We start from the raw sequence: 16,111 nt of genomic DNA on the forward strand, positions 1-16,111 counted from the left end.
TAAGCTTCCTTCCAACACAAGCCATTCTTTTATACCATTATTTCTTAAAATTTTTTTTGGACTATGGCAATATATTAAACAAAACAGTAAATAGATTGAAAGATCAATCTCACTGATAAATTGTGAAAAACCTTTGTCTAATCCTACAAAATAAGACTCAAAACATACCTTGTATATCCAAGATTTTCAGAGAAGGACACGTTTCAGAAGGACAAACAGAAGGACAATTTAACCTTTTAGTAATACAAGTTTTGACTTGATAACTGAATTTTTTATATTCTTCACATATAATGCTTGGTTCCACGCTTAAAAGGCTCTAGAAATAAGTTTTTCAGTAAGGTTTACAGTTAAATATCCTTCACTAAGGCAGTGAGATACCAGTTACTGACATAGACATTAGAATCTAGCTGGGATTAATTTTAGTGTGACATGTATCAGTATACACTGAATTGTTGCCACATTTTACTAGTGCACAGACAGTAGAATACAAGCAATGAAATCAGGAACATTTAGGAACTGGTTTTACTAGTTTCACACTTTCCCACTGGTTTCCATGGATATTTATCTGTAGGCTGGTTTACATTAATATGGGGCACTTGAATATTTAAAGAAGAAAATCATATTCTGCACATATTTTAAAGCAAAATAAAGCAAATTGCATGCACATGAACCTTCTTGAAGTTGTCAGATTATATTATCACCCAATTACTTCCATTTAATTGCAGTGGATAACATAGGATGTTACATGAAGTGTTTTTTTCCACAGACGTGCTAGTTATGAAACGTTCGTGATTTTCCCTCCACAATTTAAGAACTAAAGTTGCAATATTTCAATTTTTATGGAAATACGTGAGTGCTTACAAAACTAGGATCCAAAACAACTTCTTAAAGACTTTTTAAACCTCCATTATTCTAGTCCTAAGATATCCCATGGATCTAGGACATTGCAGAGTCCAAATCTCAACATTTCATTAATCCCACCACTAAAGGACTTAGCAAAATTCATGCAAATGCTTCAAAAAAAAAAAAAAAAAGCTTAACAGCTGTAAAACAAGCTGTAGGGAAGTTTATATAACTTGCCAAAATATCAGGAAATATTGCAGCATTGGCCAGAGAAACCAGAAGTCCTCAAAGTCATCCCCTGAACCATTGTAGAAAGCTACACCATTCCCCTAGGACAAGCCTGAAATCTTCAACACGACTTAAAATATATAATTACCTAAAGATGTATTAAAATTATAACTGACAAATAAAGGGCTTTCTATTTTTCTATCTGTCCTTCTGTCTTAGCTCCCCAGAACAACCCTCGTCTTGCAGATGCAGCTCAGGTATCCATGCCCGTGATGATGCTCAGCCTGGCATCTCGAGGCCATCCTGCTGCAGGAGTGGCAGCCCCATGAGAACCACCGTCTCCTCACAGCTGCACTACAGACTGAGCAGAGCTGTCAATTTGCAGCTCAAAAAGGAACCTAAGCCCAAGGGCACAGTGTGCCACTCCATGGCAATCCCTCAGGTAAGACATTTCTTCCTTGACTGTGGTGGGCTGGAGGAGAAGGGAGGTTCATCACTCAGGTCCCTCACCAGAACACTCCTCCCAGCACAGGTACTCTGCTGAGCTGTCCCCTAGGTGAGCAGCAGGTAAGCTCATACAATCCCTCTTTCTCAGAAAAACACATATCAAATTTCCTTTTCCAATTTCTTTCTGCTACAGCAGCAGTCAGACTGTGTCTGCAAAGAGGAACAAGTCACCAGAACTGAAACTGGCACAAGAACCACACTACTAAATGATCTAGTGTTTATATCTAGTATGCAGAGATGAAAATAATATATTTTCTATTTAGCTTGTGCTGCATCCTTCAGAATGATTAAACAGAAACAGAAAAAAACCTTTAGATTCAACAAAGTCTATCCAAAAACATAATAAGTAAGGGTTTCTTACTAATATGACAGCAGATAAGGTAATAGACCTCACTTCCTTTTCACTATAAGCTTACAAACTTGTACTTGAGTAACCAGTGATTTTAGTTCATTTTGGGACTGACAGCCACATACCTCACGCTTATATGTATTGTCACTGCAATCTCAGTATATTTTCACTGAACTTGTGTTCAAAAAATGGATGCTTCCTGATTCTGAAGTACTTGGGCAAAGGAGACAGATAAAGGCATTAATATAATTTTGACCTGTGCAAGTAGCAGGTGTAACCTGAGCTTGACACTCGTCATTTATAATAGTGAGATTTACTCCATGTTATTCTCTAGATGCAACAGTTACCATGGTAACTGCATCCCAGTACACACATTCTACATCACAAATACAAACGGACATTTCCCTTTTTCCACTTAAACATTTAATTGTCAAAAACCACATTTTCTCAGGCTGGATTACAATTCACTTTGAGAATGAGCCAAGCATAGTTACAAAACTATGAAAGGGCAGAAGGGAAATGCAGGCGGCATAAGGTGCCATTTTTTTTTACTGCTCTACCGTATGCAAGACAAATATTTTACAATTAGGGAGCTTTATCTGCTGTATGAACAGATGATCAGTCATTGTTCAGAAGCACAAACGGGCACACGTCATACCCATATATTTTCCATTTTAAATCCACATTCCTGCTTTACTGCAATTTTATCTATTATCTCAGCTAGCAGTTGTGCCCTTTTATTATTGCTCACTCTCATAATGCATGAAGTGTATGATCCTCAGACTAATTCTGAGGGAAAAAAAAGCCTAAAACTGGCTTCATGCACAATGGAGTTTTCAGTAAATAAGCCCCTCTGGGACAAATATTACACCATGCATGAGAATCACCATGCAGCTCTCATTAAGACTAACACATGTTGCATGCCTAAATTCACAATTTGCTAAGTTACTTGTTCAGGTAGAGCTGTGAACACACTATCTGGGCCAATTCTTGTATGAACAGTAACACCTTACAATTTTCTCCAATATTATAATCTATATTTTTATAATGATTTTTACTTGGAAGCAGCCATACCATTATATTTTTTCAACTATATCTACTTTCACAGCAAAATTTAACTGAAAAGTAAAAAAGTACTAATTGCAAAAGTGACTGCCTATTATTACTAACTAAGATTGCTACAATACATAAAAATTCTGCTTCAAACAGCAGTAAACCTAAAGGTTATTAAAATTTTTTTTTCTTTCACATTTTTTATATATTAGATGTATAGAAACATAGATACTATGAAAATACTAAAGAAAATAACATTTTTTGAAACGTTCTTTTTGTTGGACTGCCGTATAGAACTATATAACAATTTTATTCTGTTAGAGCTCCTGGAACTAACATAATTTTATACAAACTTGAAACATTGATAACTATTCATCCTCTGCAGTTTTATCAATCATTATGCTAGCACTGTGGGTTTTTTAATAGATTTATAAAGATTTTTGAAGAAAAATGGCAGATATTTAGCATTATCTACCAAGTCATAATTCCTCTCTATTAATCATAGAATAAGAGCTAAAAGAAGACACAAATCAAACTATAACAGATATTACTTGCATTTGGTTCCTAAACAGTAATATTTCACCACTGTATTTATGATCTACTTGCCAACTGTTTATTCTTTTTTGTTTGGTCAGTTGGTTTGGGGTTTCTATCTTTGGTTTTGTGAGGGGGTTAAGGAAAGAAGAAGTCTTCTGCTTTGCAACAAATACTTTTTATATACACAGAAAAAAGGCCACTAGAAAAAAAGCTAATAAAAGTGTTCCTTGACTGATAAAGCCCAACGATTCAACATACACACAGAATTAACTCAGGTCAGTGTCTCTAGTCTCATCCTGTAAATGAGAACTTTGGATTCTTACACTTGTGTGTTCAAATCTCAAGAAAAATGAAGTGGATAACTACTTAAATGACGAGAGGAGAGGGGAGGAGAGGGGAGGGGAAGGGAGGGGAGGGAGAGGGGAGATGGGAGAGGAGATTCAGCAACAGCTGGCAAAAAAAGCTTATCAGGTGCCTCAGAAGATTTAGGAGTCTCCTGGAGAGAGGAAAGGAGGAATACAAACAGATGAAAGGAGAACAGCAGCAGAAGGTAGTAATATTTGTTCATCAAATCATGACCCACAGCCACTGAGAAGAGGGTGGGAAGTCCATGCTTGACACTGGAGGAAAATACTGGTCTTATAGACATCATCTGTTACTTTCAGATTGATTTGCATTTCTATTTTGGTCTGTTCTACAAAGTTGTTTTTTTCCCAGACTTTGCAAAGTTGACTGGAACTTCCTTGTATGTTTGTAAATAAGATCAGCCAAATGGCTCATGATACAGAATAGGGACATGCACATTAGTTAAGGACTGTATAGAAATATACAGTCTTAACACAAGAATATGCTGGTTTTAATATAGCCATAACTCCCTCACTTTTACAGAGGCCAAAATAATAATTTTTACAAAATTTTACTTCAGATAGATCAGATGAGGTACCATCTGAGACCTTGAGTGAGGTAAAAATTCTCCATGCCCTTAAAAGAAATTAACAAACAAGTAGTTACCTCTGTCTTCCTTCAGACAGAAATTGGAGCATTAAAACTACATACTCCCAAGCAATGCTCAAGGAGCTCAACAAAACCCCATGCAAAGAATTTCTAATGTGAAGCAGCAAGTAACAACCTTTGCTACAGTAGCCAAAACATGCACCTACCCTTATGAACTAGTAAATTTACACATATACACTGTGAATTTTACCTACATAAATAGATACACATGGACATGCATTTTAGGTCAACCTCAAACTATGTATTTACTTAGGTTTGGAAAAACAGGATGTTAAAAAGAAAAAAAAATGTGAAGTTTATTCTTTGTCTCAAAGCCAGCACAAATACACATTAATTCTGCTATAGAACCTACCCTATGCCCAGAACAGTTCTACATCTCCTTAATATGCACTTACCTACAGCTGCACTTGATCCTTTCCCCTGTGCAGCCTACTATCTACAATGGAGCAACATCCACAATTTCACCTGAAATAAATCTTTTATTATAATTGTCTCGACTACCAATATGTCTAAAGAATCATCTTGTTGACAAATAATGTTCCTTATGTTCCTATAATGTACTGCATTATGAAAGCATTTCTAAGCATTTGAGTGTGCTGTAAGAAAAAGGGTAATTATTCTAGCTTTCTATGCTTTAATTTTATTAGTATCAACTTTTCTTGAAAAAAATCATTAACAAAGGTAACCACAGGCAATACTCAATATACAAAGAATTTTAGACATTTGCAAGTCCTACCTCAGTAGCAAACTGCTGCAATCCACCAATATTAATTGGTCCTTCCTCAGTGGCATACAAATTGCAGCCGCCAACACAGAGATCTGATGTTGGACACACCATTCCACATGTCAGGCCAAGTGGATTGTCAGAAAGAATCATTTTGGCAGCTCCATAGTAGTTCTGAAGGAAAAAGAGAAAGGAAGAAGAAATAAAAACGACAGTCACATACCAATGAAGCAAAAATTCAAACCTTCAAGAGGGAATTTTGTAACAAAATAATATATAAGCATATATGCTAAATAACACTGACATTACTGAAAGGTACTAACATGTAATGCAAAATCCCATCAAAGACACTGAGAAGAAAGTCAGCAAAACCTGCAGATTATGCAAAGGTAAACTTTTGCTTTTTAGCTTGCAAAATGGTTAAAAGGATCCTCAGTCTGAGGTGGTTGTAGGATTTTAGCAGCTTAACAAATCTACCTTCAAAAACTACAATTGCTGCATTACGTACTTGAAAATATTCTCTCCATTTCTAGGTTAATTGGGCAGTAGCTGAGTTGCAACCCTGGTTACAGGTATGACCAGAAAATGCCAGTTATATTACCAGTTCCTTACAGCTCAGGAATGAAAATCTTATTTTACACATCTGTGCACACCATCTCTGTGGATATGCCTGTCCTCCACACCAGACCAGTAGTGCCAGTTTTCCCAGACACATGATGAGAAGACTTTCCATGTAGCCACCTGCAGATATTGCACTAGCACATTTTTTTTGATCTTTTTTTTTTTCTCAACACATACTGATCAGGGAAAAAACTTATTCTCCTGTTTCCTTAAATCATAAACCAGGTAACTAATTAAAGATGTTAACTACAATTCACAACTTCAAAGATTCTCAATATTCAGAGGACTTCTTCAGAAAAAGCATAGTCACCAGCTATATGAGAACTAGCAGGGCTTCTTTCCATACTAAAACTCTAAGGAATGGACTTTAGGAAGTTCCCAGTGTCTGATGCCATGAGAAAACAACCTCTGCTGCTTTTTTCAGCTAGTTAATTGTCTTCAGAAGAAGAATCAGAGGAAATGCCAGGAGTGACCTGAAGTGTCATTTAAAGGGAGAGAACTACTGTAGGCAGTTCTGCACCTACCTTAATAAAATCATATTGTTTAATTTGCCACACAGGGTAAGAATCCACTTAGGAATAAAAAGATCTGACAATTTAACCAACAATGGGTAAAAAGATTTTGGTTTGGGAAGTTCAAATTCACTACAGGCATATTATTAGACTGAGCATGCAGTTCTCTAAAGTTAAACCAGATCATACAGACACACGCAGAAATTACCAAGAAAATGCCAACATTCAAGAAATGTATTTGCAAATGCAACTGGACTCCTTGCTTACAGCTGCTGGTCTACTACAAACCACGAGCCCCTGTCTATCACCTGGAAACACAAAGCAGCTGCCTAGACAGCATTAAACCCCGCTGAAATTCTAATCCTGGCTGAACAGGAGCCCCTTTGTACAACTGTTCTGAAGAACCTTCAGTCATTTCCCCTGTGGTGACTCATAAGACATTTTATTACCCCCAATTCTCATTTATTCCAATGTAAAGGAGTATTAGTTAAAATGGAATTGTACATATTAGCAAACAGTTTTGCTCTTCCAGATTATTATACTGTTTTAATATCAGAGATTATTAGGGATGCTTAAAAAAAACCTGTAAAGACACTGCAAGCTCAATTTGGCAGCAAATTACAAAAGTCCAGTTACATTGGGGATGTCACTGCACAAATTTGCAGACAGCAGAGGTGAAAATCAATGCAGGAGACCCACATCTTTCCAAAGCAGCAATGAGACCATCCTAGTTACCCTGCAGCATCTTAAGTGGCATTAGATGGCTGTTCCTCAGGCAATTACATCTAGCCATTCCTTTCTTCTACTCTAAAGGAATAATTACAAATTAGTGCTGGTTATTTTTCTCACTAACTCAAAGAGAAAATGGTTTTCAATGAACTTTTGTTCTCTTTTATGTTTCACACATATTAGACTTACAGTTTTCCTTCCTGTGTTGCCCAGTATCATTACATTTATTATCTTCAACTCTGATTCAATGGAAACAAAGTGCATTAAGATTTAAGCAACTTCATTAAGGACTGTCTACATTTTTCAGCTTTGTAATTAAAATCTATATACAGACCTAGTTATTATGCCTATAAAGCAAAGCTGTTAAATATTCTTTTTTTTAAAATTAATTTTCTTACATATATAAAGTATATTCTCACACTTGAAAGCACCAATACAACATCAACACAGCTGGCACATCTTACTTCTTTTCAAAGCTCAAACCAAACTTTGAGCACAGCTATGCTACAGAAACACAGGGCACAATTGATTTCAGAGAGAAAGTGCCCAGGGTCAGTAGGGATATAGGACCAAGATCACAGTTTATTAAGGGGATATCTAAGGAAATCCATCTCAGAACACCATATCAGAGTTTGGTAAGAAGGAAGCTGGAACTGAACACTCCATGGGAATAAGGCCAGCTACTGCTGAACTCTTACTTTGGGAGAAACATGATTGAGTATATAAGATAGAGACCTGATTTGGGAAGTTTTGAGATATTGCTGTCATGATCATGAGTTCCTGAAGCTGGCACTGGTAGTGGTAGCACCTGAGAAAAAAAGGAACTGCATTTTCTTCAAATAAGAATATCAAAAACTACATAGTGCACATTGCCATGCTAAATATTAAGACCTTAAATAAATTGTATCAACCGGCATATATCTTCTAGTCTTAGCACCTAAAATACTTTTAATGATAAATCAAAAGGACAGTCACATTTGAGAAAAGCAGGGCAAGACCTCTGCACTGCTTCACCAGTGTGTTCCCACTGTGCTAACGTGGGCACCTCTAGAGATGAAATGGAAGCACAGGTTCGGACTGGACTTGGTTTCACAGTCTGCCAAAACACAATTACTCTGCGCTAATTTCAACAAAGGTAAACTTACAGCATTTTCTCAGAAGAGGCCAGTTCCCTTATTCTCCTTTTCTACCTTCCTGAAGATCAGTGTAAGCACCGTTCCCATTGCCACTGCTCCTGCTCACTCCCATGAAAGGATATTGCCATGTGCTGCTACCACAACTGTGCAGTGCCTCGAGGGCAAGTCCGCCTGCAAACCTCCTGCCTGCCAGGGCAGGGTGCAGTGTGGAGGCTGGGCTCTAGGCAGGGCTGCATGTGCCTGGCTCTGCTTCCTCTTTTTGTCCTTCTATTTAATCATTTATCCTATCTTTACTGTGTAATTATCTAACATACCAAAAAATTAGAAAAATGTTTTACAATACTTGACAAAAACTGACAGATAAATTCAGTAAGTCTAGTAAGTTCCACTGAGTGGTGTTATGCAAACTGCGTTACAAAACTACAAAGCATGGTAGCACAGTAATAAATGAGAGTTTGTAGAATGTGTATAATATCTTAAATGTTTAGTTACACAAACATATTTTGCTTACACAGCTTTATCCTTTTTAAGCTGAAAGCATGAATTAATGATCATTTTATTCATCAGTGACATCAAAAGTAAAATATTCATAGAATATTCACATTTAAAACAAAATATTGATCACTTCATTTTACAAAACTAGTGTGTAGTAGGTTGCATATAAAATAGATATGCAGAGATGCAGACCTGGCAGGCTGGTAACTAGGCACATGTTGTACATGAGAAAGGATCATAATTAAAGGGAGGCTGGCTTCATTAAAATGACAGTGCACGGAATAATGCAAGCTACCTTAACAGTTTGGAGTAATTTTTGTAGATGTTTAAATAATAAGATGACTCAGTTGGCCAGTTTCTTACAGACGTCACAGAGGAAGCAAGGCTAAAACCAGAATGTTTCTGAATTTTTTAATGAGATAAATGTCTGCTCCTGCCTTTGTTCATAGAATCTTTTTTCCTGTGCATTTCCATGGAAATAAATTAATCTAACTGGATAAGATGGTTTGTGGTTTCCTACAACAAAATGTCAATAAATACTACATTGCTAACATAGGGAACAAAAAGAAGCCTTAAACAGATATCAATAATCAGAGGAAAACAGGCAGAAGAGAATCTCCACATGTATCATTTGGAAGCATTATATAATTTGCATGCAAATTAGACTGTTTTTTACTTGGAAAAAATCTATTAAAACACATAGGATCAATACTGAGAGACCAGAAGAAATTGCATTTACTATCAGGAAATGCTTATAGCATCCTTTCTTTCAATTCAATTCAAGAGCTTTTCAAATAAATTCATTATGCTTCAAGGCGTTTTGATATTTCAGTTTTCTAAAAAAAACCCTAAAGAATATGCATTATTATGCTTTATGTAATAAAAATTAATACACTGACTTTATCAGAATTTGGAGACAGCGTGAATACTTTAAAAGGAAAGAAGAGAATAGTCATAGTTTCTTTTTCATCTGGATTCAAGTTTAAAAAAGGGAGACATAGCAAAATGCATGGAAAAATATCATCACCTTCTATTCTAGCTCATGTTCTGCAATGTCTTGAAAATTTACTCAAAATGTATTGGATTAAAACATTTCCACAGACCGAAGAGTCACTTTTTAAAGTACGTTGTTATATAAGGAGCATTTTTCACACTGACACACACCAGTTCAAATATAACAAGAAACGCCCTCAGTCTGTCAGCCCCCCCAAATATCTTCCAAAGAAGAATGAACAAAACATAACAGCAACTTATCAAATCATACATATTCTATATTATAATGCTGATGATTTTTAATCAATCCAGAAATCTTTCACATCATTTGACTTGTGTCACCATAACAGGACTGTAATTTCACACAGTGTCACTATCTTTTTATGAAAAAGAACGGAAGAAATATCTTGTACTGTCATTTTGTCCTTTGTAGTCTAGAATGTGAGAGATTCCTTAATTGACATAGTGTCATCGCAAAAGTCTATTCTACATAATTACACTACGGCGACTGAAACCAGCTGTCAGCCATTCCATTACACTAAGTACAAACAGACATCTCAAGAAAAGTCACTGTTTCATCAATTTAACATCATTCCTAATTTTTCTTTTAAATTATTTTTTTCGTTACTATTTTATTTAGTGACCTGAAATATACTACGATTAACAGAGAAGGCTGAATAAAACAGCCCTTTGGAAAAACCTGGGGCCTCAAAGTAGTACTGAAAGATTAATTGTGATTATCTGTATATAATTATTACCAGTCACCTAGCAGCTTTCTGACTTCCACAATCCTTCATTGTATTAACAGTACCCCACCTACAGTATTTTACATATGAACTGTGACTCGTCGTTTTCTACAGTCTTTGCAATGGCATATAGATGTCTTTTGTTAATTTAGTCAAGAGTTCCTCTGGCACAAAAAAACCCCCATCATTCTGTTTTTCTCACCTGTCATAATCCTATGTCTCTCAACACCCTTTCTCTGTGGCAATCTTCTCTTCATTTATTTTCTCTTAGCAATTCCACAACTTTTTGTATCATCTTTTCCTCTGTCTACACACTTTTCATTTTTCTTATTTCTAGTGTATTACCACAAACACATTTTCCTTTACTCCCTCAATCTCCCAAACTGCAGATTTACCCTTATCTCTTGGTGTCCTTCTCTGTCTTCCAGTTTGCTCCCTCTCTGATTTCTCCTTTGAAAAAACAGAATTTCAGTCTTTAAAATCCAAAATTTTCTTTGGTTTAATTTAAACCTAAAGATTCTATTGAAATCCTAAAACTTTCCCTGTGTTCCACAAGTTTATCTGTACTGTTCCTGACATTAATTTCTCCCTCCTCCATTTCCCTCCCAGCGTTCTGCACAGCCCAGGGACAACCTTTTACCTTTTAGCCAGAGGGCAGCATGGCTTTGCTGATTTTGGGGATTGGGTTGGTTTTTGAGTTTGTTTTCCAATGTGGAGTTTTCATTTGGTTTGGGATTTTTGGGGGGGCACTGGGTTCTTTGTTGTTGTTTTTCTTTTTCTAATGTTGGCCTCCATACAGTCTGTTAAAAAGAGTTGATGTGTCAGTGCACACCAGTTTATCTTTATTATTAAGGGATGAGGGAGAAGATGGCCTTTCTGAACACAGAAAAAACTGTACAGTCAATGTCAGGAATCATTGTAAAAATGCATGGCTTGAAATAAAATCGTGAGAGCTACTCACAGAGGGCTACAGTAACAAAGTGAGATCTATGAGTACAGATAACAAAAAAGATACTTCTGTACCCCCAGTTCTTCATTACTGACTGAGACTGTAAAGGCTGAGTCACTCATTCCTTATGCCTGTGCTGTGTAACAAAAGTTGATACTCCTGTGTGCACCAAGAGTTATTTTTCAATGCTACTACTCAAACCATAAAGGCATCTGATAACAAAAAGCTCCAAGACTCTCACTGAGCAGTTCAAAGGTAAAGCATGTGAGGGGCTGCTACTTTCTAAGGGGCCGCTTCTCTGGCACAGTTTTGCTGAGGAGAAAAGTTGCACACCCTACAAGTGTTCAGGCTGAGAGATGCTTCTGGGAAATTGCAGGATTTTCTGCTGCTGTAAAACATTTGCTTGTGCCAGTCCTAAAGGATGACAAGTGCTAAAGCTCCATTTTAAAAATTCCTTCTTGCTTTGACATATCAACACAGGGAAAGGAAGGCATAAAATCCTAAAATCATTCCTGGTACTACTTCAAGGCTGGGGGAAGAGCTTCTACTGCAGCAGTTGAACACGTTTGGACTTTCTTTTTTTGTCTTTTTAAAGAAATGAACAACTATTACAGCACTTGTTCATTATAAAGCAAGAAATACAGGTTTTGCAATGTGGTGGTATTTAAATAGGACAGCTGGAAGTCAGAATTCTTGTTTGTCATGTTCTGATGTTTGGAAACAAAAATAGTAACGTGTGCCTGGTGAATTTGAAGTCTGATCTCTGAGAGACACAATTGCAAGCGGTCTTTATGAACTGAGAAACACGAACTGGGAAGACACAATGGAATAGATTGTACCTTTATAAAGTGGAGTTGTAATCCAGTTTGTATGGAAAAAGAGAATGGAAGTTGTGGCCTAAACTCTACTGAGTCACAGCAGCTAACACAATACAGCATAAGTGACATCCTTTCTCTCAAAGAGGCTCAAGGCTCATTGAGTCTGGCAATTCAATTACCCTCTCAACCCAGAAACAACCCTCCTCCCTTGTCCCTCTTCTACTTCAGAGCTCAGGTCTAATGGCAGAACAGCCAGAACAGCTACATTGTACATGGCCTGTAAATATCTAAAAAGCCTCAGGCTTAAGAGAACAAGAATCCCTGACCCTTTATGGTTGCTATAGCCACTTCCCAACAAAACAAACCACATACAATAGAGCTTTTCAATACCTGACAAAGTAATTCATTTTCAGTTTACTGCTGTCTAAATAGTCTATATTAATAATGAATCATGTTTAAATAAATACCTGCGTGCAATACTGCTTACACAAGAATAAGGACAGGGAATTTATTGAACACAATCTTCTCTAAACAGGTAGAAGGGTAAGCAGCTGAAGCAAGTTTCTCAATTGAGTGATGACAGATTCAGACATAAATCTTCAGTAAGTCTAGAAAATGTACCCCAATTCCCTGAATCTATTGACCTCTTACACCTGAATGTTCACCTATTTATTTCTTCTAGAAGTTATCATACATATTCATAAGCTTTTGGATTAGAAATAGAAGTTTATTTACAAGATGAAAACAGCAAAAACAAATTTATCATATTGAAAATGATTTTCAATGACATGCAAAATATCCTTGATCATCTTAAGTAAGAACTTCAGTGACAATAATACAGAAATTTTCATCAAGCTGAATATTCAGACTGCTGAATGATAATATCTAACTTAGTATTTCAACAGAAGTTCTGCAAAATGCATAACAAAGTGAAAAATTACTTACTGGTTCCATTAAAAACTATCAAAATTATAAATTATATGTTTTAGTGTTCAAAAACACATTATTCTTGTCTTCTATCTGCTCTAAAACTGAATGGTGCAGGTACCACCATAGCAGCAGAATGAAAGAGAGCAAAGGACACCACAGGAGCAGCCATGGTAGCGGGCTCTTACATAGATTCTGCCAGGTCATGATTTCAGGTGAACCATTTCAGCTTTTGATACCCCCCTCACAACTTCACCTTGTACCTTTGACAGAAAGCAAGGAGATTCAAAATGCAGGAAAGGAAAATTCAACCCAGCAGACTGCAGCCATCAAGTCAAGGCTGGGTTCCCTCAGCACTGTTAGTTTCCTGAAGTTGCTTGGGACACAGATTACAGGAGGCACAGCCATTGACACGGAGGTTAAAAACACAGAATCACAGACTGGTTTGCGTTGGAAGGGGACCTTGAAGACCATCCAGCTCCAAACTCCCTGCCATGTGCAGGCAGGACTCTCTAGTCCTGTTTCTCAGCCCATGAATTCAGCTACTTGCTAAGCCTGTCCCCCTGGGGGTTTTACTAACTTCTAATTTTAGGAGGTTTTTTCTTTTGGTTTGGTTTTCTGGCTGTTTAGTTTCAAAGTGAGCATTAGAGCTCTTGCAGAGAAATGCTTCCACAATCGCGCCATGTAAGATTTCTTCTTATAGGGTAAGGAGAGAAAGAAGAGCATAAGACTGCATGTAAACTCACACTTGAAACTTGAATTAACAGAAGCAGTGCTGATTTAGGCATGCAATTTTCCATCCTAACATCTTGAACAGCAGAAACCAAATATCCAACTTTTCAAAACTTCCTGTGTGTGAATGTTTCCTGCTGGTTACACAACAACCAGACATAAACATGAGGTAAAAGCAGCTACCAAAGCCGTGTTATACCTTTTATCATAAGTTTCAGAGTGGATACAGAAGATATTGACAGGTAGGGACAGAGTCCAAAATTATTACATTTCAGTAACCTAAGATACTCTGGGTTCCCCACAAAAAAAAGTTATATCTACCAAGAGAAATACTTTCTAGAGCAAGATATTCTGATAAAACACCAAGCGATCAGGTCACCTGCTCAGAGCAAAGCCAGTGCCTTACCACACATCTGTAGCTTCCAGGAGGATTGAAAAGTCATCATCAAACAACCCAAATTCTGTAGGGTTGATCCACCTCACTGACCGTCTAACAGGTTAAATCCGCCCTATTACAATCAGTAAGCATGTATTCATTGGCTTCAGCAAGACAAAGACTACTTCAAACCTTCAAGGCAGTTTATTAATGTTATTCCAGTACAGCACTGCCAAAACACAACTCTCAAAGCTCTGCAGTCATCCCAGTTTTATTGTCTCTGCTCTGTAACAGAAACACAGAATTCAAAATTAATTTGCTTTTTAAAAAACTTCCACTTTACAAAGAGGCATCCTATTTTGGGGGCTGTCAGAGTCTAAGATACCCACCAAATTTATTGCACCAGGTAGCTGCTGGTGGTAGTTCTTTTTCTGACATCCTCTCTTGCAGGCTTCAATCCATCTTCCTTGGTTGCTTATTCCCAGCTTTATGTTTTGATAAATAGGCCCCTTTTCTTACCTCAAAAACATATCAACCTATCCTACCCAAAGCAGCATAATTAATCCTCCACAAGAAAAGACCATCCTGGTGAAATACTTCCATAAAATTTGCTTTAGATTTCCTAAACAAACTATAGTACTATGTACACAGTATCACACAGAATCACTAGGTTGGAGGAGACCTTCAAGATCATCGAGTCCAACCCATGCCCGAACACCTCAACTAAACCATGGCATCGAGTGCCACATCCAATCTTTGTTAAACACATCCAGGGATGGTGACTCCACCACCTCCTCAGGCAGATAATTCCAGTACTTTATCACTCTTTCCATAAAAAACTTTTTTTCTAATATCCAACCTATATTTCCCTTGGCACAGCTTTAGACTGTGTCCTCTGGTTCTGTCAGCAGCTGCCTGGAGAAAGAGACCAACCCTCCCCTGGCTACAACCACATTTCAGGGAGTTGCAGAGAGTGATAAGGTCACCTCTGAGTCTCCTTTTCTCCAGGCTAAACAAGCCCAGCTCCCTCAGTCATACCTCACAGGGCTTGTGCTCCAAGCCCTCACCAGCCTCGCTGCCCACCTCTGGACGCGCTCAAGCATCTCAAGGTCCTTCCCAAATGGAGGGGCCAGAACCGGACACATCACTCCAGGTGTGGCCTCACCAGTGCTGAGTATAGGGGAAGAATGACCTTCCTGCTCCTGCTGGCCACACTATTCCTGATACAGGCAGATGAGACAGAGAGTAGCAGTTCCATTACTTCCTTGTACCTCCTCTGCTTGGTTTGCCTGCTTCACGATGCCTGAAGAGGTAACAAGCAGCAATATTCCACAAACTATACTGTGGTTGCAAACAGATGCCTACATTCATGAAAATAAATGCAGTGGTGACAGGATACAGATTATCTATGAAACAGTCTATATGCATACACTGGGCAAAATGCCAATTAGTGCAAACCACAGCAACATGCAGTTACATGATAATTGATACACACATTTTATTATCTCCTCCTTAGCCTAACGCGTCTTGTTAAGGTGCAGGATTTACTGGTGTCTTCTCCGTAACCACCCAGTTTAGTAAAACCAATGTGGCTGTTCACTTGCACATGGAAGTGATGCTGTTGGCCACCCACTTCACTCAGTGGTACCTGTGTTGGCCCTCTCAAATGCATGTAACAGTGAGACAGGTTAGAGCATAAAAAGCAGACAGATAACCTTTATAGCACCCTCAATAGATTATGAGCCTAGTTGGGTTCATACAGATGTAAGTCACATGGCAGCTGATGATTCCACATACAAAGTAAGCTTTAAGAAGTATGGGT

General features: G+C 37.6%; 1 protein-coding gene across 3 annotated transcripts in view; it reads right to left on the reverse strand.

Moving 5' to 3' along the window:
• DPYD (dihydropyrimidine dehydrogenase) overlaps positions 1 to 16,111 on the reverse strand; it is a 335,424-nt gene that overhangs the window by 226,387 nt on the left and 92,926 nt on the right. For all 3 annotated transcript variants that reach the window (XM_084211421.1, XM_084211420.1, XM_084211422.1), the window contains exon 5: positions 5,268 to 5,429. In XM_084211421.1, coding sequence (XP_084067547.1) covers positions 5,268 to 5,429 — 162 coding nt within the window. The remainder of the gene's footprint in view (positions 1 to 5,267; positions 5,430 to 16,111) is intronic.

Source organism: Fringilla coelebs (genome assembly GCF_963513975.1).
Source record: "Fringilla coelebs genome assembly, chromosome: 9".
NCBI classification, from domain to species: Eukaryota; Metazoa; Chordata; class Aves; order Passeriformes; family Fringillidae; genus Fringilla; species Fringilla coelebs.